Source organism: Chlamydomonas reinhardtii, chromosome 10 (assembly GCF_000002595.2).
Source record: "Chlamydomonas reinhardtii strain CC-503 cw92 mt+ chromosome 10, whole genome shotgun sequence".
In the NCBI taxonomy this organism is placed as follows: domain Eukaryota; kingdom Viridiplantae; phylum Chlorophyta; class Chlorophyceae; order Chlamydomonadales; family Chlamydomonadaceae; genus Chlamydomonas; species Chlamydomonas reinhardtii.
Window position 1 is genome coordinate 972,525 of NC_057013.1, and position 24,591 is coordinate 997,115.

Here is a 24,591-nt window from a genome sequence, read left to right on the forward strand (position 1 = left end):
AGCCATGCCGAGAGTCCCTGTCGAGCACCAATGGGTTTGCAGCGGCATGAGACCCCCATGTCACCATGGCGCAGCGTGAAAGCGGCTGCGAGGGCCGATGTGTAGCCGACCAACGTAGCCGTGACGGCCGTGTTTTCTTTCATATCGGCAAGCTGGGGCTTATTTGAGAGCTAGATTCAACGCTAAGAGCGCAAGCATGCGTTAGCTCTGGGCGTCGCGCCAGGCGCCTGGAGGCTAAGTTCGCCCGCTCGCTGACCCTGCCAACCGCCGCCAACCGCAGCGCCTCAGCCCCGCTCCCTTGGCCCCGCTCGCTACTTCGCCAGCCGAAACACCCCTTAGCTTTGTTAGCTACAAAGCATAGATACCAAGATGCACTGCGGGTTTGCGGGGGGCGCCGACTATATCAACCTTGCTTCACAGTTCGCATTACCGTGTATTCCTGCAGTTTCTTACCCTGTATCCTGCACCCATTAGCTGCCTCACGCCTCACGGCCCCTCGCGGGGAACGCGTGCCTCGACGTATCAGCCGGGCCACGTTGGGCAAGGTGCGCACGGTCCAACGTGTCAGTGCCAGACAATGGCCAACAGCGGTGTTGCACAGGTACAACAAGGCTAGAACAAGGCTAGAACAGGGGCACCCCTGGGCTAGAACAAGGCTAGAGCACACGGACTAGGGCCGGGAGCTGCTTGCAGCTTCACTCGCCTGCAGTTCAGCCCTGCACAGCCCGTACATACGCCCGTCAAACCTCTTGTCAAAATTGCCTAACAGCAGGGGGGCACTGCTTCTGACCACCTGACCGTCTGACTAATGTGGCCAACTGTTGTCCACGTGCCCCTGTCCGCAACCTACTTTGAACCTGCCCTGCCCCAAAACTTCGTGACCTGCCCCGAACCGCTTACCTTCCGTTGCCCCAACAGCTAACTATGTCATGACTCCGCACAAGCTCCCAGGCCACGCTCTCGGGCGGTATGAACGCACACACAGCGTACGTCAACACATACAGCCATGCCTGTGTAGTGCAGTGCAAACGTCTTTCTTTCGAACGAATGTAATAACTATTTTGATGTGATATATCGGATCGGTCAGAACTTGGGGAAGCCTTTGGGAGTCTGTGCGAAGCAGTCTAACTATTAGCCGCCCCTATTCCGGCTAGGACACAGTCGTGAATGTCCAACTCTATCTGTTCGGTCGCCAGGTGCCTTCCGTCAGCGTGCCTGCCTCCCAACACCGCACAACGTCACCTGCCTAGGCGCTCGCTGCCTGCACACGGCACACGGCCACACAGCACACGGCCCATGACTACCCGGCACCAGCACCTGCGGCACCGCCAATGGCCGGCGGGGCCTGTGGCGGCTGCTTGCCGCCGCCGCCTCCTGCCGCCGTCGCCGCAGCTGCCGCAGAGCTAACAAGCGACGCAAGCATCTGCGGTGCGCCGCGAGAGGATGCCGCGCCCGCCCCCACCGCACCTGCGCCAGAGCCGTCACCGTCCGTGCCAGACGTCACGCCGGCTGACACCACCGGCTGCTGTTGCCGCGGCTGTTGCTGCTCCAGCTGCTGCTGTCGTGTCCCGCCTGTCTGCGCCAGCGCTTGCCCCTGCCCCTGCCCCTGCCCCTGCGCCTGCCCCATGTTGCGGACCTCCCACTGCAGCAGCAGCGAGTTGCCCACCACCGCCAGCGAGCTCAGGCCCATGAGGGCGCCGCTGATGGAGGGCGTGAGGCAGATGCCGGCGGCTGGCAGCAGCGCGCCGGCCGCCAGCGGGATGGCAATGACATTGTAGCCGAACGCCCACACCAGGTTCTGGTTGATCTTGGCAAGTGTGCGCTTGGCCAGATGCACTGCGTCCGCGACCTGAGGATATAGAAACGGGCACAGGTCCCAATCCAAAGCAAAAGTTAAAGGATCAGAATGTCGCGGCCTTCTATGCGGAAAGTCTACTGTTGTCCGCTCTATCACCGCGCCCAGTTCCACCTGTCCACCAATAAAGCCCAACCCATTCACTCCACCCAACATGCCCCTCGTTGCACCCTCTCCCAGCCCCTCGCCCAGCCCCTCGCGTTCCCCCTCTCCCAGCCCCTCTCCCAGCCCCTCTCCCAGCCCCTCTCCCAGCCCGTCTCCTAGCCCCTCTCCCAGCCCGCCGCCTCACCTGGCTGAGCTGGTCTCCCATGAGCACCACCGCCGCCACCTCACTGGCCGCGTCCACACCGCCGCCCATGGCCACGCCCACGTCCGCCGCCGCCAGCGCCGCCGTGTCGTTGATGCCGTCGCCCACCATCGCCACCACGCGGCCCTCGCTCTTGAGTGCCTCCACCACCGCCTTCTTGCCCGCGGGCTTGACGTCGGCAAACACGTCGCTGCCGGCGATGCCGACGGCGGCGGCCACCTCGGCGGCGGCGGCGGGCTTGTCGCCAGAGAGCATGACTGTGCGAATGCCCTGCGTGAGTAGATGTTGTTTAATGTGGTTGTTGAGGTGATGTGTGGTAATGTGCTTGAGTGTTGGTCATTGGGACGAATATGAGAAAGGACAGGCGTCATGTCTTACTAGGGGCATAAGGCAGGGGGCTGGATTATATTTGAGCGACACGACTGCCACCACCATGCCATGACACCACCTGCCAGACGCACCTGCTTGTGAAGCCGGTCCACCGTGTCACGTGCATCCTGCCGTACCGCATCCGCCACGTCGATCACCCCAGCCAACACCCCGTCCACCGACACATACACGCGGCTGTGGCTGTTGCCCAGCCCCTGCACCCCGCTGCTGCTGCTACTGCCACTCGCCACCGCCGCTGCTACAGCCGCCGCCGCTGCTGATGCCGACGTACTTGATGCGCCCGGCTCCGAGAAATCCAGGTCGTCACCTGCTGCCGCCGCCGCCGCCGCTGCTTTTGTAACGGCTGCGCCGCCGACGCCGTACGCTGCAAGGGCAGCCTCCGCCGCCGCCACGTCGGCGCCTTGGCGTTGGAGCCAGTCCAACGTCCCAACCGCTACCCGCCGCCCGCCAACCACCGCCGCCACTCCGCTGCCCGGCTCTTGGATAAACGAACCGTCCACGACCGAAAGGTCCAGCTGCTGCTGCTGCTGCTGCTGCTGTTGCCCGTGCCCGTTCCCGGATCCAGATCCCGGCTGGCTGGTGCTGGCTGTAGCGCCGCCGTCGCGCTCCGCCGCACTGGCTGTAGCACCGGCCGAGGCGGCGGCTGTAGCAGTGGCGCCGGAGGCGGCTGCGGCCTCCGGGTGCAGGCGGTCGGCGGCGCGCACCAGCGCCAGGGCCACGGGGTGTGTGGTGCGCCGCTCCACAGCCGCCGCCAGCTGCAGCAGGGCGTCGGCGCCCAGGTGCGTGTCGGCGTCCGCATGGGGCACAATGGAGTGCACGTGCGTCACCTGCGGGGGAGGGAGGGAGCGAAGGGGGGGGGGTTGCAAGGATGTTTGGAAAAGCGGTACAGGATGCACTCAAGACTGCAGACGAAGTCGTTACCAAAGGGGGGGGGGGTAGCCGTTCGTGGGATTAGTTCAAAAGTTTGACGTGCCGACATCGGGGAGGGCGGGAAGGGAGGGAAGGAGGGAGGATGCGGCCGCCCCCCCGGGGGCAGGCATGGGCACATGTGAGCGACGCGGCTGCCTTTGCACAGTGTAGAACAGATGCTGACGAGATTAGATATGCCGCGCATACACACACACACATGCCGCCGCCGACCTTCAGCTTGTTTGGATTCTGCACATAAACTTTTGCTTTTACATGCCGCGCTGCGTGGCGCACCTGCGGCTTGCCAACGGTGAGGGTGCCGGTCTTGTCAAACACCACCGTGTCCACGTGGCTTGTGGCCTCCAGGATGTCGCCGCCGCGGATGAGCAGCCCGCGCCGCGCGCCCGCGCCCGTGCCCACCAGCACCGCGGTGGGCGTGGCTAAGCCCAGGGCGCAGGGGCAGGCAGTCACCAGCACGTTGCAGGCCATCTGGGGTTGGAGGAAAGGGACGGGTGGGAAGAAAACACGGGGTAGAGGTAGCGGGAGGAGTTTTAAGGAGGCGGAGGTAAGGTGGGGAGGTATGGAAGGGACAGAGCGGGGGGTTGGTGTAGCGTGAAGTGCGGGAAACACACACACACAGGCACATGTGCAATCACAACACACACACTCTGTCACACACCAGTCCTTGCAAAATAGACATACAGCGCAGACACACGCGCACCTGCAGCGACAGCAGCAGTGTGCCGGCGGGCCCGGCGGCGGCGCCGGCGAGCACCTGCGGGAACAGCCGCGTGCCCACTGTGGCCCAGAAGGCAAAGGTGGCGGCGGACAGGCCCATGACGCCGTACGCGAATTTGCCGGCCACCGTGTCGGCCAGGCGCTGTATGGGCGCGGTGCGGGCCTGTGGGAGGTGGGCGAGAGAGCGTGGGTATGGGTATTGGGGATGGGATGGGGTACGGCATGCAGTGCTAGGCGGGACGAGGGGGGCGCGAGTGGCGCATGTCTAGAGGCACATGCAGACATGTGCGTGGTTGTGTGCACCGTGTGTCGTACGGCCGAGCAGCAGCAAGCGCACCTCAGGTCGCCCGCACGTGACAAAGTGCCACTCCCTTCTCCGCACTCCCCTGTCCACTCAACGCGCGCGCACACGCCCCCCTACCCCCCCCCCACCCTGCGCGGCCTCCACCGCCCCCCCCACACACAACCACACACACACACACACACACACACACACACACCTGCGCGGCCTCCACCATGCGCACGATGTCCGCGATGACGGTCTGCTGGCCGCTGTGCTCCGCCCGCACCGTGATGGCGCCGTCGCAGTTGACCGTGCCCGCAGTCACCTTGTCGCCTGAGGTGGCAGGTGTGTTGGTGTGGGTGCGGGTGTGGGTGTGGGTGTGGGTGCGGGTGTGGGTGTGGGTGCTCGTGTTGGAGTTGGTGTGCGGAATGGGCAGGGGCGGGGCAACAAAATGGCAGAAGCGGGGAGGGTGAAGAGGCCACACGCAATGCACTGAGGAAGGACAACAAGACCCCGCAGCCTCCTTTCCTCCTACAAAGTCCCAGCTCCGCAGCACCCCAGCAGCACCCCCGCAGCACCCCAGTAGCGGCTCCCCAGTGCCCACCCTCGGTCTTGGTGAGCGGCAGCGGCTCCCCCGTGAGCGCGCTCTCGTCCACACTGCTGCGGCCGCCCACCACCGTGCCGTCCACAGGCACCCGGTCACCCGGCAGCACCACCAGCAGGTCGCCCGCGCCCACAGCCTCCGCCGGGACCTGCCGGGAGGTGTGTGTGTGTGTGTGTGTGTGTGGTGGGGGGGTTTGTTTTGGAATGACTCCGGTGGTTAGGCGACGGCATGGTGTGGCGTTGGCGGTGGGCTGGTGAGGCGCGTGGGGGGTGTTGGAGCGCAACCGGTCGTAGTGTGCTGCTAGATATACAAAGGCACACACACAGCGTCCCAGTGATATGCAGCCAAGCCCGCCTCGTCCTGTTCCCTGCCTACTCCTCGTCCTTGTCATTCCCTTCGTCCCCACGGTCCGCCTCTCCCACCTCCGAGTGCTTGCCGCCGCCCAGCAGCAGCCGCGCCTTGGTGGGCACCAGCTCCTGCAGAGCCGCCATGTCCGCACTGGCCTGTGTGCGGGGGGGGGGGGGCGGTGAGGTGTGGTGGTGTTACATAATGGCTGAGAGTTGCGGTTTGCTACTTCGCTGGCAAGTAGTGAGGCAGCCGCGCAAGATACGTCAGTGAACGAAGCCGGAGATGTAGTTGCTCCTATATCCATGGGCGGCGGCCCCGCAGCCCGCAGCCCCACGGCCCCACCTGCAGCTTGGCTCGCTCCTCCAGCGCCCGCCCAATCAGCACAAAGCCTGCAGGCACGAGCAATTGCCAAGGCCAAGACAAGCTGCGTCAGAAGCCAAGCGGCCGTGAATCCACCTACCCCTACAAGTACTGCATGTCCCGTTTGTGCTCGACCTCTCAGCTTCCTAGCCCCTCAACCTCCGCCTCCAACCCCAGCCCATCAACGTGCCAAACTGGGCGGCAGGCCGGCAGCGCGACGCACCCACCCAGCAGCATGGCGGGCTCCTCGAAGAACGTCTTCCAGCCCAGCCCGGGCAGCGCCGCCGCCACACAGCTGACGCCGAAGGAGGCGCCGGCGCCCAGCCCCACCAGGGTGTTCATGTCGGGGCGCCCCGCAGCCAGCGCCTTGAGGCCCTGCGCGCGTCACGGCAGCAACCGGCGTGTAAGGGGCAAGGGTGTGCGCGTGGGGCTTTCGAGGTTGATGCACCGGGGGCACCGTAGCACCCCGGCTTCTCCCCGCACCTCGGCCCTCCTTGCACGTCCAGCACCTCCTCCCCTACTCTGAATGCCCAACGCGCTCTCCACCCCCAACACACACACACAAACACATACACACATACCCCCCCTCCCCCCCCACACACACATACACACGCACCCCCACCGCCATAGTCCCCGGCCTCCGCACCTGAGCCATGATCTCCCGCCCCGGCCCCAGCAGCGCCGCCGCCGACAGCGCCGCATTCAGAGGCACGCTGTGCAGCAGGTGCATCCAGGCGGGCGCCCCCGCCCAGGCGTGCGCCAGGTGCCCTAGCCCGCACACTGCCGCCAGGCCCCAGGCCACCACCAGGTCCACGGTGGCGGCGCGCAGGCGCTCCACCTTGGCGGCGCGCTTGGCGGCGAGCGCGGCGGCGAGCGAGGAGGAGGAGGTGTCGGGGTCGCGGCGCTTGGAGGTGAAGCCGGCGTCGGTCAGGGCCTGGGCGTGGGGCGCGGGGGGCGTGGGCGCGGGGAGGGTGCGAGGAATTGAGAGGGTGACGCGTGGGAGTGAAGGTGGTGGCGGTGGCGATGGAGGTGGCGGAGGTGGGGGTGGTGGTTGGTTGCAGGAACGGGGAAGCAGCGTGGCGTAAACGACTTGCAGGCGCGGTGTGTTTAAGGGTTGGGGTCCTCCAAGCTCCCGTGACAATAGCGAGATCACCTAGCAGTGGTAATGTCTACGCTGGCGTGATCTGCGCGCGGCATGCGGGCCGAGTATCTGGCTGTGGAAGCATCAGGTTCAGGCTGTCTGCATTCGGACACATGCTCCACGGTGCGCATCTGCTGCTGATGGTTCCGTGCATCACAGCAGCGTTGACGGGCATTACAGTTGCAACCGTACGACCAGCTGAAAACATGTCAGTCTGCCTGTTGTGACCTTGAGACCGACCCAGGCAAGGCCGCCAAAAAGGCATCCCATCCCCCTCATAATAACTTCCGAGCCACTGCTAATTTTCGAGGAACGGATCTAACACCAGGCACGAGGCAACCAGGTAAACTCCTTTGCCTTTATATTTAAGCCCACATCGCCTGGTGCTGGTGATGCGAGGTCATGTATGAATCCGGTATGATCCTACTAGGACGGCACATGGTGGCCACACGCGCCAAATGACAGGAGATCCAGACTGCTTCCGAATTAGACACAAACCAAAAACCCAATTGCCAGGCCACATCCCATCGGACTCCGCTTTGATCGGCTATCTACGCACGGGCCACGTTTGCAGTGCCCTCCTACACAGCAACCCGCTTGCGTGCCGGGGATCTGCTTCACTTGGCCACGGATGCAGCGCCCCCTACGCGGACCCGGCTTGCAAAGCCTTCTTTCGACAGGACCTACACGCAGCGGTTATGTGGGAAAGCGGAAAGGGAACCTCACGACACACGAATGCTGGAGCGTCTCACGGCCTATGCTTTGCTAGGTGCTTAGGACTGCTTGGGAAAGGACAGGCACAGCGGTGGTTCGGAGCCTTGTTTTCGCATCCGCGCGCGCCCTATGCGGCCCTGACCTTATGAGCCTGTCGACTGATGCAGTGACCGCGGACAACCGCCAGCCTGCGCGTTTGCCTGCCGCGCTCCCTTGCCTTGACCCTTGCTACCGTATCTTTAGCCGGCCGCATCCGATGCGCCAACAGCTTTCCTTTCCTGTCCCCTCCTCCTCAGTCGTGCCTGGAATCCCCTCCCCTTCCCTCGCCTCCTACCCTGCCCCAAAACACGCACCTGTGCCAGCTTCTCCCCAAGCGCAGCCAACGCGCCTCCGCCTCCGCTGCCTCCGTTGCCGCTGCTGCCAGAAGGCTGCTGCCGCGAGCCGCGCGGCACCAGCACCCGCACCAGCGCTGTCTCAGTCGCCAGGTTGACCGAGGCGCTGGTCACGCCGGGCTGCTCCTCCAGGATCTTCTTCACGTGGCCCACGCAGCCACCGCACTTCATGCCTGCAAACATGAAGGACGAGGTGGCGATGTTCGGCCTGCACATCCTGCCGCTTGAACCGTGCGTGCCATGTCCTGCTGACACGCACTCGCACCCAGTCGCCTGTTTAACCCCATTCCCGTTCCTCCCATCCTGGCCTCACCTCCCACGTCTAGCAGCACCACCTCCTCAACGAGGTCGGAGGAGGCCTCGGCGATGTCGCCAAGCACGGTTGGGGACCCGCCATGCGACATGGAGGAGTGGCCATCGCCCCCGCCCCCGCCGCCCCCGCCTCCACCGCGATGACCTCCTCCCGCGCCAATGCCACCACCAACACTAGCGTTAGCAGCGTGGCTAGCGGCAGCGAAGAACTGCAGCGTCGTCGCGACCACGGTCGCGCGCACAAACTTCTGCGCCCATGAGGCGTGCTGGGGCTGGGATTGCAAGCTAGTGTTGTTTCCAGGGCATGATACCGCCAGCGTGACAAGCGCAGGCCGCGCGCGCCGGGGGCATTGGAAGACAAAATGGGTCGTCGCAGGCCGGGCGACGACCCCGCGCTGAGCGACGGACTGCATGTTGGTATCTAGATCTATTAGCTCATGTGACTCAAATGGAAATCAAGCAGCGAGCGCGGGAAAACTCCGTTGGTGGATACTGCAAGTAAAGGGGTGCAGATAAGAAGAGGGCCGTTCGATCTGCAGCTGCACGCTTAAGACTATCACGCAGAAGGTGTAGTAAGCAAAGCGAGGAATGCAGCAATCCTCGGGATGCAAATTAATGCATCGACTTTTTCTGTTTGGCCGCTGAGGAGCAGCCCGCCTGTACAGTATTTCATACCGCAGACACACAGAGCCTTGACGCGGTGAAGTCTGGTGTCCGGCTGCGCGACCATGACGAAGGCTTGCCCCCTTCGCCCGCTGTGCCTGACGCCCCGCCCACTCCCAACTCCCTAGCCTGCCGACTCGTGCCAACCCCTTCATCCTGGCCTCCACCAGTATCGTCGTTTACCGCATGACCACACACGTTATCCGCATTCTATTATCCATTGTCGCTGAGACGCCTGCACGCGGCGACCGGACTTCCGTGTCGTGCACGCCATGGGTTCCTAATCGATCCCCGCGGCACCCGCCCGCCTGAGGCAGACGACCGGTGGCACGGCAACTTAAGAGCCTCTCAAGTCAAGCCTCCCACTAAGCGCCATACGCTCCAAGGCCCTAAAGCGATGTCGCTTCCGGCCTTCCCAACAGCTCGTAATTCCACGAGCACGTGCCTTGAGGCCAGCCCACCGAACTGTCGCGCTCATCCGCCCAAGACTCACGCAGCCGTCACCGGTACCACTCTGCACTGCTGTCGATACGGTGTCACAGTGTCCCCTCACGCCGCCACACGCTGTCATGGCCGCTCGCCACGCTCCTCAAGCTCTGCCTGCACCAGTACCGCCGCTGATGCGAGCCCTCCTGCTCGCCTGCTCCCTAGAATCACCACCGACAGGTCTTCTGGCCGTGTCCCTTACTTCTTAATGGACCTGTCAAGAGGCGAAAGCGAAAGCGCACATGCCAGCGTCATGACGAGTTCAGCATGGGCACTGGATTGCTGATAACCCGGACGGCAGGCGTGCCGGCCTCGCAGGCGCTTTGACCCTCACAGCCCTTAACTCGAGCCCAGCAAGAACTGAGTTGCCTGGCCAATTCTCATGCAAAACTGCCAGGGGTTCGTTCACTGCTAACCCGACACACGCACCTGAACCCGCCAAACTGGCTGAAGTAGGATTGCGTGCCGTCCTTGGCGTCCATCTCGCCGAACCGCGCCTGCGGGTTCTCCAGCTCGATACCCTGTGTATGGGCGGTGATGGGGTTATGCGTAAAAAGGGCACGGAGAAGGCAGCAGGGGGAGGGATTGAGGGCAGCCCGTCGACTTGTGTTACGGGTTGTTAACGGCAAACACTGGTACTAATGGTGGATGCAAAATGCGAAAAGCGCCATTTTCGCCAGTAGCATGTGCCCCTTCTCCCCTGCCATGCACCCTCCAACACACGCACCGCCCCCCCCCCCCAACTTGGTTTGGTTCAGTTTGGGCTGGTATTTACAACCCCCAAAACACACACAGACATACACACGCACGCACCTGCACGGGCGTAAACGCCAGCGATGACGACAGGCCCGACGTGGCGCCGCTGCTGCCGTAGGCGCGGCTCTTGAACTTCTTTTGCGCCTTGGCGCTCAACTTCTGCTTCTGCTGCGAGGCTACGACACGCAGCCGCCCGCTGCCCTCCTTGCCCAACACGCCCAGGCCGATGGTCTGCGGGGTGAGAGGGAAACATGCCGGCGGGTCAGCGACAATGCCAGCAGAGGGTTTGGCGCCAATAATCGTACTGCATCAGAAGCCAAACACCCAGGGGACAAGCGCGATGAGGAACTTGCAGCTCCTCGCAAGAGCTACGATGCAAGTCCGGTTGACCTTCCTATCCTACTCCGACGCCTCGGCACTGCCCCACCCCGCCCCCGGCCCCGCCCCCGCCCCCGCCCCAACCCAGCCAACGCTCACGTCCTCTCCATCCACGAACTCCTCCTCCGCCTGGTTGAACATCATGCGGTTGGCAGCCTTGCGTACGTCCGTCAGCCCGTACCGCTCCTTCATCTTGCGCAGCCGCCGGCCGCCGCGCCGCTTCTTTTGCTGTGGGATCAAGGGCGGCAGGGAGGCAGACAGGGGAGGCGCATGAGTGCTAAACAGGGCGAGATGGATAGGCAAAGCGGGGGTGGATGTGCCGGGTACGTGTGCGTGTCATGGCACGCCGTACGCCAGGATCGCCGACGCTCTCAAGGCCATGCCTTGGGCCCTTGCAGCTGCCATTGCAGCAAGCATTTCACCCGCATCCACTTCAGCTGCCCCAGCCAACCCGCCTGCAGCATGCCGCTGACAGCGTCTACAAAGTCAAGTGCCGTCAGCGCGGCGGCAGCGCACCTCTGCGTCTGGCACCGGCAGCGGCTTGATCTGCTTGGCGGGCGGCGGCTCCTGCCACTTCTCAATCTTGCGCACCACCTCCGCATGCATGCCCGCGCCGTAGGCGCCCTGCAGTCACAGGCATCGGGGAGGGCGTGTTGGGCAGGAGGAGCACCTCGTGGCCGCCGGGTGGCCGTGCCTGCGCATGCGGCGCGCCAAGCCACTCCATGTCCCCTCCCCTGCTGGTATTTACAACTCCCCTCCCCTGTCCTCTTCCCTGTCCCCTTCCCCGTCCCCGTCACCCCCGTCCCGCCGCGCCCCGCTGCTGCACACCCGCCGCCCCGGCGCCTCGCTCACCGAGGGGTCTTCCCCGTACGCGTCCTTGCGCGCCAGCAGCGTGGACTTGGCGGCGATCAGGCGCACCGCCTTGTTCTTGAGCGGCGGCGGCGTGGTGGCCATGATGGGGCAGGAGAAGATGAAGCCCTGGTGCGGCTGCGCGGTGGTGGAGCTGAAGCCGGCCAGCGTGCGGCGCTTGGCGCCCAGCACCTGCAGGGGCAGGGCGGTGCAGGGCGGTGCAGGGCGGGTGCGGTGGGGTGCGCGCATGGAGAGGGAGTGGGAGTGCAGCACCAGGGGAGTGGGAAGTTCTAAAGTAGGGGCTTAAGGCAAGAGTAGGAAGGCGGTAGGGAGGGATAAGTTAGGCAGACGGGGGTGGCATGGATAATACATCGGCCAAGACACATGGGGTGTACATGAGCGGGTCCCAGTGTCCACCCGCGCTCGTTCTGTTTTCCTGCAACACGAACGCACACATGCCTTCCCTCTTCCTGCCCCCCCCCCCCACACACGGCAAACCCGCCCGCCCGCGCCCACCTGCACGTTGCAGCTGGGCATGCGGCTGAGCGCCAGCAGCCCGCCCGCCACGCCCATCAGCTTGGCCGCGATCTCCGTGCCCACCAGCGCCGACAGGTTGGGAGCGACCTTGTTCATCTTGCTCTCCACAAAGTGCAGGATCTGCGAGTGGGATGTGTGTGTGTTGTGTGTGTGTGTGTGTGTGTGTTTGTGTGTGTGTGCGTGTGTGTGTTAAAAAACGAAACGAAAGCCCGTGTGTGCGTGTGTGTGTGTGTGTGTGTGTGTGTGTGTGTGTGTGTGTGTGTGTGTGTGTGTGTGTGTGTGTGTGTGTGTGTGTGTGTGTCGAGAAGGCCATGCGGTGTGTTAACGATGGCGGGGTGAGCATACACGTGACTGCGCCCAGCGAGAGCCGCTAACCCCCGGATTCGGGCGCGCTTCATCGCCCGCCTGGCCCCAACCCCTTCCGGCACATCTCTCGCTCCTCCCCCTCCAGCAGCCACGGCGGTCCTACGTGCTGGTGCCATGTATGTTCCTGCTGTTCCCACTGGACGCCGGCACTTCATACTAGTGACTTAATCACTCCGTTCTCCATGAGCGACTACCCCTCCGTCCCTCCCTCCCGCCCCGCCCGCCGCCTGCTCCCGCCATATGCCCACCGTGCGTTTGTCCTCATCCAACTGGATTGCCATGTCGCAGCCCTGCATCACGCGGCCCAGCGCGTCCTCATCAAGCGGCTTGCCTGGCAGGTCAGGAGGAGGGGGGGGAAGGGAGAGGCAAGAGTTACGGGTGGTGAGGCAGCGCGAGCCAACGCAGGTGAGCATGCTCACGTAGGCCCACTGATATCAGGAAGCCTCATGGGATGGGCTGGTCCGTGCACGAACGCCTCCGGCACGATTTCCCCAGCGCCCACGCCCTCCGCAGACGACCCCATTCACTCTCTGCCCGCCCACCCACCCACACCCACCCACAGCCACATATACACGTACACATACACGCCTTGCACGGCCTTGCCACCACGGTCTGGGAATACTTGGAAACGTATTCAACTACCCCTCCCAGCCCTCCCACCTCCCCCCACAGCCCTCCTGCCTCCCCGCCCTCCGCCCACCCGAGGTGGTTGTGGCCGTGACGGTGACCACCATGACCGTGGCGGCGGGCAGCATGTCGTCCAGCGGCACCAGCGTCAGGTCCATCTCGTTGCCCACACGCTGGACCACACGCGCGTAGTCCAGAGGGTGGTGCACCTGCGCGTGGTGTGGGGAGTGTTTGGGGGGTGGGGGTTGTAAATACCAGCCCAAACTTATAATAATACTTATGGGAGGTGGGCCGAGGCGTCGTGGAGCAGCAGGGCGAGGGTGGGGGTTGGGCAGATAAGACAGCGTGAGCCTGTAAGAGGGGACGCTAGGCAGCAGGCACGGGGCGCCAAAGGCCTCGCAACTCGGGTGGGTATGAGCCTTACTCGCAAGCTCGTGGGGGCCCCCATCCATCCGTCACCCACCGCCCACCCTCCCGCCATCCCTCCTGCCCACCCACCAGGGACTCCAGCTCGGGGAACTTGGGTCGGTACTTGTCTCGGATGAAGTTGTGCACCACTGCGATCTCATTGTCGATGTCCACAGCCAGGCGGTTGCACTCCACCAGTAGCCTAGGCAGGCGACACCAGGGGAGGGGGTGGCATGACAACCATTTCGCGATGAGAAACCAGAGCCAGGATGGTTCGTATAGCCGTTACGCTAATGCAAGACGGTGATATTGCATGGGGAGGGGTTCGTTCTTGCCGTTCCCAAACTCAACAAGGTGCATGCTACGGGGTCGAGCTACGGGGCCAGGAGGCTTGCGGAGGTCACACCACAGCTCCCTGGGTCGGCAGCCCGCCCGCCCGCAGCCAGGGATCCCATAGCCCGCCCCACCCCACCCCGCGCTCGACACACACATGCGTAGCTAGGTGGGCTTTCTGATTGTGGAATCGACTGCTTGGGCTCAGGCATATACCCCACCCCCCCTCTGCCCCAAGATTCCTATGACGCACGGCTCCTTCACTCCTTCCTTTCTCCGTCCTCCCACCTCCCTCCTCCCACCTCCCTCCTTCCCTCCTCCCTCCTCACTTGTATGTGGGGTCCTCCTCCAGCGGCACGTCCTGCTTGCGCTCGCCAGCACCGCCATCCTCGGCCGCCGCTGCCACCGCCGCCCGCACACGCTGCAGGGACACGCAGACACACAGGCACAACCATGCGCAATGGGAGGATGTCAGGGTCCGGCGCAACCATGGCAACCACAGGCACATCACGGAGGCGGCCCTGCGCACACACAAGGGCCCGCATACAACGTCCTGTATATTCCCTTCCCTTGTTCTTTCTGACACCAGTGCCCACAGCTCCGCTTGCATCCCCGCGCTGCCCTCCCCACTTCCCTCCTACCCTCTACCTACTCGCTACTCCCTCGCCTACTCCCGCCTCTCCCAACTCCTTACTCCTAATTCCCTACTCCCTCTCCCTCTCCTGCTCCCTCCCCTCACCGTGAGCACGTCGCTGTAGCGCGGCTCGCTGGTCAGTTTGGCGCACGCCTTCAGGTCGTCGAAGTTGAGCGTCTCAATGTCATCCATCTGAAGACGAGGAGGGGAGGTGGGCAGATACAAGGGGGGAGCGAGGCCGGATGCACAACGGAGCGGGATTCAGGCGACGGCATGCTGTCGCCAAAAGGTGCGTGGAACACTTGGCGTGGGTGAGACACAAGGGGTGGCGAAGTCAGGAGCAGAAAAAGGCTGTCGGCGTGTGAGCGTGCGGGCATGGGGGCGAGGTGGTAACCGTTCACGCGGAGAACGGACTACGATCATTTCACGAGTATCAAGTGACCACGTCCAGGGGGGGAGGGGGGCGGACGGCGGTGTCCGTACCAACCACATCAGCCCGCATATCTCCGGATGTATGCACCCAACAGCGGTGCCATTGCCTCGCATTGCATCCACCGCTTCAACCACGAAACTGAAGGGTAGCGCCCATATGTTGCGCTGTGAATTCGCCATGCGTTTCAAGCGCTAGGAGCAGAGCGGTGTTCGCCTCCCGAATCTGTAGCCGCTAGGCGGCTAGCGAAGGCTACGGCTGGCCATCATACCAGCAAGGGTACCAGAGGTTTACGGCTAAGGCTGGGGCGGTCCGTTGTGAAGGCTGCAGTGGCGTGCTGGCGTGCTGCTGGGGCGGGGTACGCCCACTCTAGGCGGAGTCTGGTGTGGAGCCGGCCACTGCGGTACCACTGCCCCGTGCTGCTGCCTAGCGCGATATGCTGCTGGTACTATAGAACTGCCGCTTGGCAAGCCACGGACGCGCACACGCCAGGGCCATTGTCCTAGGCCGCGTCGGGCCCGCCCACTGGCACGGGCCTTCCGCCCTCCCCGCTCGGCGCACTTACTCCGTCATCTGCCTCCGCAGCCTCCTCCTCGGACCCCGATTCCTGCTCTGGCTCATCCTCGTCCAGATCCTCTAGGTCCGCGAGGAAGCTCTCGGCTAGCGTGGCCATTGTGAGATGCCTTCCGTCAACCTTAGCTCCTCCTAGCACCCGCCAGACTCAAGTGCTTGTATCTTTATGTGGATCTATGTGTGAGATTCAGGTAGGTTGACATGCAAGTTGGACCGGTATAGTCGGCCGAACGAACCGTGCGAACGAACCAAGCGCCTAGTTCACTAGGAAAGTTATGTCACTACAATGTAATGAAAATGGAACTGTCACGCGGCAAATAACAAAGGCTCTGTGCGCGGAGCTCAGTTTCCCAGGGATGCAGCTCATTGCCCGCGCTCTCGCCTGAAAGCCCGCCTAATTCAGTTTTAAGGAAGTGACACAGAATTCAGTTTATCAGCCAATAGAGGGTCTGCGCTTATCCCGGCGCATAGGAAACCGTCTAGAAGGAAGCAAAAATGCGCCTACAACCGGTCTCTGGCCCGCTGGTGATTATATTATGTATCTTCTCCTTCCTTTTTGGGAGACTTACTCAGCAAGGAGCACAGCTGCCGGAGCCAGTTCAGGTGTGCGTGTTGCCGAGCGCTGCGCTTGCTAGCATCGCGCCCGGGCGCTGTGCCACCAGACAGGGGCATTATGGATGAGGAGATCCAGGACATGACTGTGGGCGCGCGGGCGCTGTGCTACAGCGGTGGGGGTTTCCCGCGTCCACGGGGCAGCTGCCCAGCGCAACACCCCGCCGCTGCCAGCTGCCTGCTCGCTGACCTCCCGAGTGGCCTTCCCTGCGCGCAGCTCGGCACCGCGCGTAGGCTGGGCTCGATCGTGGAGGACACGTCGTCCATCCAAGCTCTGGCATCGGACCCCGTGGAGCAGAAAAGCGTTGCCGTGGCTGAGTCGCCAGCGCCGGTGCCGCAGTCCAAAGTTATCGTCAACCCGCTTGACCCCGTTGACTTGTCAACCTGGTGCTTGGAGAGCTCGGGCCTACTGAAGGTCCGGCCGCCGCTGCCCGCGGCCGCGTCGGGGTCTGACGTCACGTACATCATTCCTTTCCAGGTGTGCCATGTTTCATGAACACACATGGACCGTCTGTCTGCCGCGGAGCCTTGTCTGCCAGAGTGCAATCGTGGGCGCAATTTAACATGGATATACGAAACACGACTCAATACACACACAGGTGTACTCGTGCTCGGCCTTCGCGGTTGGGTTCACTCTCCACTCCACTCTCTAATGCGACATCACCCTACCCCACCCCACCCCATTCCTCTGCCATTTCCTCATCCCCCTCCAATCACCACCACCACCACCACCACCACCACCACACCCGCCAGATCCTGTCCTGGTACCCTCGCATTGTGGTGTTCCCGGGCTTCATCGACAAGGCGCGTGCGGAGCACATTGTAAAGCTGGCCGGCAAGTTCATGTACCCCAGCGGCCTGGCCTACAGGTGGGCCGGGGCGGAGAGGGAGGGGGAGAGGGAGAGAGGGAGGGAGAGGGGAAGGGGAAAGGGTTGAGGGTGAGTGAGGGCGGTTGACGGCAAGGGCAGTGGGGGCAAGGGCGGGCGGCTAGCGCGGGTGAGGGCGGCTGAGGGTGGGTGGTGGGGGCGGGTGAGGGTGGGCGAGGATCGGTGGTGAGGGCCGGTGGTGAGGGTGGGTGAGGGCAGGCGAGGATGGGTGCTGAGGGCGGGTGGTGAGGGTGGGTGAGGGCAGGTGAGGATGGGGTGGTGTCAGGTAGGCGTCGCGTTCACGTGGCAGCGAAGGAATGCGCGAGGAAGGCCTGGGGCCGATGAGGAAGCATTACACAGCTGGGTGTGGGGGTGGTGGCGTTGGTGGCCTAGGCGGGGCAGGGGCAGGTGCGCAAGGGGTAGCCGGAGTGTGCGTTGAGTGCAGCCCGGTACTCGGTAGTCATCTCAACCCAGGAGGGGCAGCGAGGGCCTTGGCAAGCTGTCGTACACCAGGCGATGGAGCGGCAGCTAAAGGCGGTGCGCAGCTCCGTGCAGCCCGCGTGTGTGACGATGGATGCGTTTCTGCTGGCCCTGCAAACCACTCATTCCAGGGTGTATGCCGAGAAACGGGTGCACTGCCGTACGGTACTAGCTTGCACAGACGGTCAGACCAACCAGTGAAACGCGGGCTTGAGCAGCACCCCCAAGCAACGAAGCGCGGCATGCGCTGCGGTGCTGCGCCATATTCTGTCATTGCAACTCAGCGCACAACCTTAGATTCTTTAATTGTCGCGCGCACGTGTTTGCCAACGTCGCCGCAGGCCGGGCGAGCAGGTGGAGTCGAGCCAGCAGACGCGCACCAGCACCGGCACGTTCCTGAGCTCGGGCATGGACACGGAGGGCGTGCTGGGCTGGGTGGAGCAGCGCATTGCCGCCGCCACACTGCTGCCCGCAGACAACGGCGAGGTGGGTCGTGGGTGCGCAGTGTGCCGCCGCCGCTGGGTTGTGACGCGGTGTTGTCACGGGCCCGCGGTGTTACAACCGGGGTTTGGGCAGGTTCTCGCATGTGCCGGGGAGAAAGTGCAGTACTGGCGGTTTTGTGTCAGCATGGGCGCGGGCGTAGGATGAGCGGCGGGGCCTTTGGGTGGCTGGCCAAGCAGCCGAGATGCAGGCCGAGCGGCCGAGCAGCCGGCGGGGCCCGCTGGCGCTGTGGCGCTGTGGGACTCCGGGGTGTAGTGGTAAGGATGGCAGGCAGCGGCGCACCGGGGGCTGGCTGTCGGCAGCGCTGCCCGCCCGCGCAGGCAGCGGTCTGCTAGATGCGCTTCATGCACGGTACGCAGCACGCACGGGCAGAGGCCCACCATACACGCACACGTACCCACTGCTCCCACCACTCCACTCCTAAGCCTCACCCCCGCGCCTGCCCTCCTACCACCACCGCCACCCCGACCCCACCCCCCAGGCCTTCAACGTGCTGCACTACGAGCACATGCAGCACTACGACTCGCACATGGACAGCTTCGACCCCAAGGACTTCGGACCGCAGCCCAGCCAGCGCATCGCCACGGTGCTGCTGTACCTCAGCGAGGTGCTGGAGGGCGGGGAGACCGTGTTCAAGAAGGAGGGCGTGGACGGTGAGGAGACGGGGCGGAGGGGGCGGGGCGGAGCGGTGGGAGGGGCGGAGCGGTGGGGGGGGCGGGGCGGAGCGGTGGGGGGGGGGCGGAGCGGTGGGGGGGGGCGGAGCAGTGGGAGGAATGGGGCGGAAGTGTGGGCCAGAGTGCGTGGCGTTGCTGTGTGTGTGACAGAGTTTGGGGGAAGGGCTGTGGATGCAGCGGAGGCGGCTGTGCCGCCCGGTGTTGTCGGGACTGGGCACCCCGCATCCCACGCACAGCCTCCGCAGCGCCCGCATCACCGCGCACCGCACCCAACACAAACGCCCCTCTCCGCTCCGCATCTGCTCAGTCCCAGCTCCTGTGCTCATCACCCTCTCCGCAGGCGCGGACCGGCCCATCCAGGACTGGCGCAACTGTGACGACGGCTCGTTCAAGTATGCGCCGCGCATGGGCGACGCCGTGCTGTTCTGGGGCACGCGGCCCAACGGCGAAATCGACCCGCACTCGCTGCACGGCGGCTGCCCCGTCAAGAAGGGCGAGAAGTGGGTCGCGACCAAGTGGATCCGCAGCCGCGGCGCGATGGGATATTAGAGCATTTAGGGGCTTGAGCGCGGGGTTGAGAGTGCCGGGCTTTACTGTGTTTTTGGGGGAAATGGGTGGGGTTTGTGAGCATGTGATCGGCGTACAGAGAAACGCAGAGCGCGGCTGGGGATAGCGGCTGGTGCATGGTGATCCCGTCGACGTGGCACAAATGTGTTTTAGGGGCGGCTTGGAGTGGTCACGTTTGCCATTCGCGAAGGAAAGCGCATGCGTGGGGAAAGCAAACTGACATGCGCCACAGCCGAACTTGCACAACGCCGCTCCCGGGCGGAGAGATATGTACCGGATACGGTCCTAGAGTGTAGGGACCCCGTATGGCCACCAATGTCCCAATGCCCGGCCGCGTACCAGGGTGATCAGGTCTGGACGCTGACGCGGGGACAACCAATGATGAGCGATTCAGCCACGGAGGCTGGCTGCTGCTGCTGGCGCGAGGCAGGCTGACGCAGTCTAACGTAGTGGGATGCTAACGTTTGGGAAGCGAAGGAACGGACAAGGCTAATGCTCGCGATGGGTTGGTTGACACAGTCTGATACACAGTCTGCTAGCTTGCGCTGTTGGCAACACAACCAGCGAGTCAGGGACTCGCTGGCCCGGCATACCCCCGCTGGGCCTGTAGCGGCTCCCATGCAGGACCGGGTTTGACACGCTGAGTCACACGCACTGAGTCACCCGACAGGCACCGGCAACAACCTACCGCTCAGCACAGCACACACAGCAGAGCCGCCCCCAGGGGGGGGGGGTATGCAGCAGCGGCAAACCACAGACACGACATCACACGACAGCTGACATGCGCCACAGCCGAACTTGCACAACGCCGCTCCCGGGCGGAGAGATCCCCCCCACGACTGAAGACAGGGGAGACAGCGAGACTGGCGAAGTCGGAAGCACATACAGACGCACGGGACAGCAAACGCATGACACCAGAATGATATGCGAGTGAGTTCGTGCCACACGACAAACGAGAACAGACACCTAGCTAGTCTCACGTCACTGGGTTAGTCAATCCTCATTGCTGGCTTCGAGTCCAAGCCAGCTCCAAGCAGATGTCCGTGGGTGCGCGCTGTTGGGATGCCAGCGCGGCACACGCCGTTGGGAGGCCGGCGTGCGCGAGGTCCTGCCGTTGGGATGCCGGCAGGGTTGGTGCATCAGCGGCGAGGCTGAACACGGCGCTTGGCCGTGGGCTCGCCGCCCTGGGCAGGGGCTGATGCAGGTGACGATGGCACTGTTTGCCGTTGCAGGCATTTTGCATCGGCCAGGGTGATAGCCTCGGCGGAGCCTCCCGGCCACTCCACCATGAAGTAGAAGGGGCGTGACAAGGGCCCGCGGAAGCGCAGAGTGCCGTTCTGCAGCTGCCGCGGTGTTCCGGCTGGGCCAGGAACTGCCCGTACAACTGACACGCCGTCGAGGGTAGCTGCTTCCGCGTCGCGGCGTCGCGTGTCAGCGTTGGGGAACAGCACTGGACCCGCCGAGGGCCGCTGCGGTGCGGGGCCAGTGGGTGGAGCCTTGCCCAGCTCCACACAGCCCGGGCACATCCAGGCGCCAGGAGGCACCTTGCTGAGTGGCGGCGTGAGGCAGCGGAGGTGCCAGCCGGTGCCGCAGCCGTCACACAGCAGCACGCGGGAGGGCTGCTGCGGGCTGTGGCACACTTCGCACTCCAGGTCGTTGCTGGTGCGTAGCAGCCGGGCGTCCTGAATCGGGTCCAGGTTGGGCAGGTGGCACGGCACCAACTGCTCCACTCGCGCACGGAGACGTGCGGTGTCGCGGCCGACTAGCGCGGCCACGCCCATGTCGCCCACATGCTCCACGCGCAGCACCTGGTCGCGTACCGGCATCTCCAACGTGTTGTCGGGATTTGCGTTGCGCAGGTACACGTAGTCACCGGGCACAAACTCCAGTGCCCGCGCGCGGTAGCCGCCGCTGCGGGTGAGAGCATAGCGCTGGGTGTCGCGGTGCTGTGCGATGAGCAGGTTGCCGGCTGCGGCAGGCGCGTGCCGCCGCAGCCACTCCGAGCGCTGCAGGAGCGCCTCCGTGTAAGCTTGCTCACTGCCGTCGCAGGTGAAGGCTAGCTCGTGCTCCTCAAAGCGCGGGCGGACCGCAGGCGGGATGATGGGGTCCACGCCGTAGAGCAGCTTGTAGGGCGAGTAGCGGGTTGAGGCTTGAGGCGAGCAGCGGTAGGCCAGGGCGAGCCAAGGCAGCGCCTTGTCCCACGTGTCGTTGGACTGCGTGCTGCGGCAGTGCTTGCGCAGTGCCGCTTTCACAACCTGCACCATGCGCTCCGCTAGGCCGTTGGCTTGCGGATGGTCGGGCTGCGTGCGCCGGTGGTCGATGGCGTTAGCCTCGCACAGCGCCTGGAACGGACCCTCAAACTCGGTGCCGCGGTCAGTGGTGACCTCTGCGGGCGAGCCGAAGCGCGTCAGGAGCTCCACCAGCCCTCGTGCGGTCTCGCTGGCGGACTTGGTGGTGAGCGGGAAAAGCTCGATCCACTTGGTGAAGTGCTCCACGCACACCATCACGTAGGTGTAGCCATCGGGGGAAGTCGGGTGCAAGTTGCCCGCCAGGTCGATGCCCCAGCGGTAGAACATGCCGCGGATTGGCAGCGGCTGCAGCTCAACAGGCCGCACCATGCCGCCGGTGTTGGCCATGTCGCACAGCTTGCAGCGCTGCACAATGCCCTGCACCGTCGCCCGCTGGCCGGCCCACCAGTAGCCCAGCTGGCACAGCGCCAAGGTGCGGCGCTCGCCGAGGTGTCCGATCTCGTGCGTTTGCTGGACGATGGCGTCACGGGCCTCCGGCGGCGGGCAGACGCGTGTGTTGCCGTCGGGCATGAGGCGGATGAGCTGCTCTCCGGTCCAGCGGTAGCTGGCGGCGCGGCGCTGCACACGTTGCCGTTCCTCGCGGCTGAGGCTGTCAGGCTGGGCGCCCAGGCGCAGCAGGTCCATGACGGGGGCGTCGTTCCAGACGTCTGCGGTGTCAGGGGTTGACGGGCCCAGGGCTGCGGAGGCGATGGTGGTGCTGGGGCCGCCGACGCCGGCAGTGCGGCGTCAGCCCAGTCCGCTTGCTCCGCAGCTTCCGCCACTGCGGCGTAGACATGCAGCTGCGCACCCATGCGCGCCCCGAGGAGACGCTGGTGAAGCAGGGCAACCGCGAGAGTGGTCTCGGTCGCGTCCAGCAGTGGTGACGGCTCGTCTGACAGCACCAGCGCTGCAAAGGCGGTCTCCAGATGGTCTGCTGGGCCCGAGGCGGCAGCTCCCCCCCCCAGCGTGGAGGCCGGGGCGTCGATCTGACGAGGGGGAAGCGGCTGCATGTCGTGACGCGTGAAGAAGAGGCGGTGGAGAGCCGTGGCGGCAGCCAAGGCGGCCGTGAAGACAGCCGGCGGCGTGTGGCGGCGGAGCAGCTGGACGGCGAAGGCGGCGGGCAAGGAGAGGGAGGAGTGGTGGGTGGAGACGGCGAGCCAGTCCGCCGCGTCCGGGGCGCAGGGCAGGCCATCAGGGCCGGCACGCAGCGGTGGCGGCTCCGGGGCGGCAGGCGGCGGGGAAGGCGGGGGCAGCGCGGCGAGGGGTTGGCCGGGAGCCTGTAGCGCCACGTAAGGAGGAGGGAGGGGCCGTTGCGCAGCACCAGGCGTGCGGCCGTGCGGCAGCACGGCAGCAAGCAGGCGGCTGGGAAGAGGGCGCAGGTGAGAGAAGGCAAAGTCGACTTGGGATGAGTCGGCCAGGTTGGTGTAGAGAGAGGTGACGCGATGCGCGGGGCTGCCGGCCTGCACAGCGTCAATGCCGGCGGGCGGCCCGAAGGGCGGCGAGGCGTCTGGTGACTCCGCACACCAGGGACCCTCCGCGAGGAAGGCGAGCTGGGGAAGGCGGCGGCTGGCTAGCTGCTGCTGCAGGCCGCCGAGGAGCTGGAGGGCGAGCGAGTCGCGCCAGAGCGCGTGCGAGGCCCAGCTGGTGACCACAAGCCATTGGCTGCCGTCGTGCAACCGCAGCTGCTCCGCTCCCTCCGGCCCGAGTGCCCAGGGCACCAGGTCCGCCGGTGTGAGGCCGAGGCGGTCGGGGCCAGAGTGCAGCTGCCACGACTGCGGCGGCAGCAGCGGTGCATGCTGCGTGGCGAGCATGGGCAGCAGCCGGGCGACAGAGGCACGCACGGCGGGGTCGGTGTCGACGTGGACGTAGCGCCGGATGCGGAAGCCCATCCGCAAGGCGGCTTGCAGCCCTGAGGCCAGGCCGCCGGGCAGCTCCAGCAGCGTGATGCCCACATCCCCCATGGCGGCTGCGAAGAAGTTGTGCTGCACCAGCCGCGTGTCCAGCCCCAGGACGTCGCCCGTGCCGGAGCGCAGGCGGAGGGGCAGTGGCGGGGACCGTGGCAGCTGCCGAAGCTGCACACGCGCGGCTTGGATGACAGTGAGAAGTTGGATGAGGAGTTGGTCAGGCGGGCGCTCAGCCGGCGGGGCTTCCGTGGCGTCAGTGGGGCCGCCGTTGTGGCCGGCAAACAGTTCGTTCGCGTCGGGCACGATGGCGGTGGCGTTAACCGAGACCGCGGAGGGCAGCGCCTGCAGCTGTGCCCAGCGGGCCCGCGCGCTTGGGATGAGCGCGCCGGCAGGGTAGACCAGGGCCGGGGCGGTGATGGCAGCCGCGAGCACTTGCTGAGACGCTGGCCGGCCATCGGCGCCGATGGGCACGCCCTCCACAGGCGCCCCCCCAGCGTGAGGCTCCGGTGCCCCCCCCAGTGGCGGCTGTGGGTGTCCCCCCAGCTGCAGCTCCCGGCAGCCAGGCGGCGGCCGCCGGGTCCCCGTAGGCCAGGAGTAGCTTGGACTCCATGACTGTGAGCTCGTCTGCGGTGTGCGGGCGCGGGCGCTCATAGATTGCACGGCCGTGGCGAAGCTCAAGGCCGACGTCGCCACTGTAGCCCACAAGATCTGCTAACTTGTAGGCGAAGGTGCTCGTGCTGGCGTTCATGAAGGCCAGAATTGCGTCACGTTGGGATGCCGTGACGTCTTGTCGGTCACAGTGGACCCACCCATCAGGCTGCCGCTCGAACCGGCCGTCAGGCGGGAGCGAGCGAGGGCCCTCGGGTGTGAAGCTGCCCGGGGCAGAGGCGCCGGCTGGCGCCTCATCTCCTGCTACTGCCGCTGCAGCTGCCGCTGCTGGTTGCGTGCTGCCCAAGGCACCCGAGGTGAAGGCGGTGGCGGTGGCCGCCAACAACCCAAGGAATGCGTCACGTTGGGAGGCCGTGACGTCGGGACACTCGCAATAGGCCCACCCATCTCGAACCGGCCGTCAGGCGGGAGCGAGCGAGGGCCGTCGGGTGTGAAGCTGCCCGGGGCAGAGGCGCCGGCTGGCGCCTCATCTCCTGCTACTGCCGCTGCAGCTGCCGCTGCTGGTTGCGTGCTGCCCGAGGCACCCGAGGTGAAGGCGGTGGCGGTGGCCGCCAACAACCCAAGGAATGCGTCACGTTGGGAGGCCGTGACGTCGGGACACTCGCAATAGGCCCGCCCATCTGGCTGCCGCTCAAGG

The 24,591-nt window shown here is 65.1% G+C and overlaps 3 protein-coding genes across 5 annotated transcripts; 1 reads left to right on the top strand and 2 right to left on the bottom strand.

Annotated features, from left to right (window-relative positions):
* Positions 1–157: 157 nt before the first annotated feature.
* On the bottom strand, positions 158–8,898 carry CHLRE_10g424775v5 (uncharacterized protein). Of its 3 annotated transcripts, XM_043066531.1 has the most exons (13): positions 8,355–8,898; positions 8,003–8,214; positions 6,441–6,728; positions 6,022–6,169; positions 5,777–5,823; positions 5,509–5,589; positions 5,087–5,234; positions 4,700–4,815; positions 4,183–4,362; positions 3,756–3,950; positions 2,624–3,379; positions 2,145–2,432; positions 158–1,849 (listed from the first exon to the last, which is right to left on the bottom strand). In XM_043066531.1, exons 1-13 carry the CDS (start codon positions 8,764–8,766, stop codon positions 1,301–1,303), a joined length of 3,420 nt encoding a protein of 1,139 aa, XP_042919929.1. In that variant the 5' UTR covers positions 8,767–8,898; the 3' UTR covers positions 158–1,300. The 3 variants fall into 3 exon arrangements, with proteins under 3 accessions (XP_042919929.1, XP_042919928.1, XP_042919930.1); XM_043066532.1 differs by lacking the exons at positions 8,003–8,214; positions 8,355–8,898 and adding an exon at positions 6,968–7,043; XM_043066533.1 differs by lacking the exons at positions 158–1,849; positions 2,145–2,432; positions 2,624–3,379; ... (6 more) ...; positions 6,022–6,169; positions 6,441–6,728 and adding an exon at positions 7,098–7,618.
* Positions 8,899–9,008: 110 nt separating this feature from the next.
* Positions 9,009–15,697, bottom strand: CHLRE_10g424850v5 (uncharacterized protein). The gene is made up of 13 exons (XM_001702518.2): positions 15,386–15,697; positions 14,496–14,582; positions 14,086–14,177; positions 13,514–13,625; positions 13,089–13,224; positions 12,637–12,719; positions 12,002–12,142; positions 11,489–11,677; positions 11,153–11,260; positions 10,736–10,864; positions 10,316–10,489; positions 9,932–10,023; positions 9,009–9,716 (listed from the first exon to the last, which is right to left on the bottom strand). The coding sequence occupies exons 1-13, from the start codon at positions 15,491–15,493 to the stop codon at positions 9,701–9,703; spliced, it is 1,467 nt and encodes a 488-aa protein (XP_001702570.1). The 5' UTR covers positions 15,494–15,697; the 3' UTR covers positions 9,009–9,700.
* A 106-nt stretch (positions 15,698–15,803) lies between these two features.
* Positions 15,804–19,585, top strand: CHLRE_10g424900v5 (uncharacterized protein). Its single transcript, XM_001702684.2, has 6 exons — positions 15,804–15,996; positions 16,223–16,483; positions 16,759–16,874; positions 17,693–17,837; positions 18,334–18,505; positions 18,867–19,585. The coding sequence occupies exons 1-6, from the start codon at positions 15,889–15,891 to the stop codon at positions 19,073–19,075; spliced, it is 1,011 nt and encodes a 336-aa protein (XP_001702736.2). The 5' UTR covers positions 15,804–15,888; the 3' UTR covers positions 19,076–19,585.
* Positions 19,586–24,591: the final 5,006 nt, after the last annotated feature.

Bases quoted from the DNA above. Each gene is read 5' to 3' on its own strand.
- CHLRE_10g424775v5 (XM_043066531.1), bottom strand. From the start codon at position 8,766: ATGCAGTCCGTCGCTCAGCGCGGGGTCGTCGCCCGGCCTGCGACGACC. The intron at 5,590-5,776 runs GTGGGGCCGTGG...CCCCGCACACAG, and splicing joins AGGAGCGAGCCAAGCTGCAG to GCCAGTGCGGACATGGCGGC. The intron at 4,816-5,086 runs GTGGGCACTGGG...CTGCCACCTCAG, and splicing joins GCCGCTCACCAAGACCGAGG to GCGACAAGGTGACTGCGGGC.
- CHLRE_10g424850v5 (XM_001702518.2), bottom strand. From the start codon at position 15,493: ATGGCCACGCTAGCCGAGAGCTTCCTCGCGGACCTAGAGGATCTGGAC. The intron at 11,678-12,001 runs GTGGGCGCGGGC...CTGCCCCTGCAG, and splicing joins TGCCCAGCTGCAACGTGCAG to GTGCTGGGCGCCAAGCGCCG. The intron at 11,261-11,488 runs GTGAGCGAGGCG...CTGTGACTGCAG, and splicing joins CGTACGGGGAAGACCCCTCG to GGCGCCTACGGCGCGGGCAT.
- CHLRE_10g424900v5 (XM_001702684.2), top strand. From the start codon at position 15,889: ATGCGCCTACAACCGGTCTCTGGCCCGCTGGTGATTATATTATGTATC. The intron at 16,875-17,692 runs GTGGGCCGGGGC...ACGTCGCCGCAG, and splicing joins CCCAGCGGCCTGGCCTACAG to GCCGGGCGAGCAGGTGGAGT. The intron at 17,838-18,333 runs GTGGGTCGTGGG...CCCACCCCCCAG, and splicing joins TGCCCGCAGACAACGGCGAG to GCCTTCAACGTGCTGCACTA.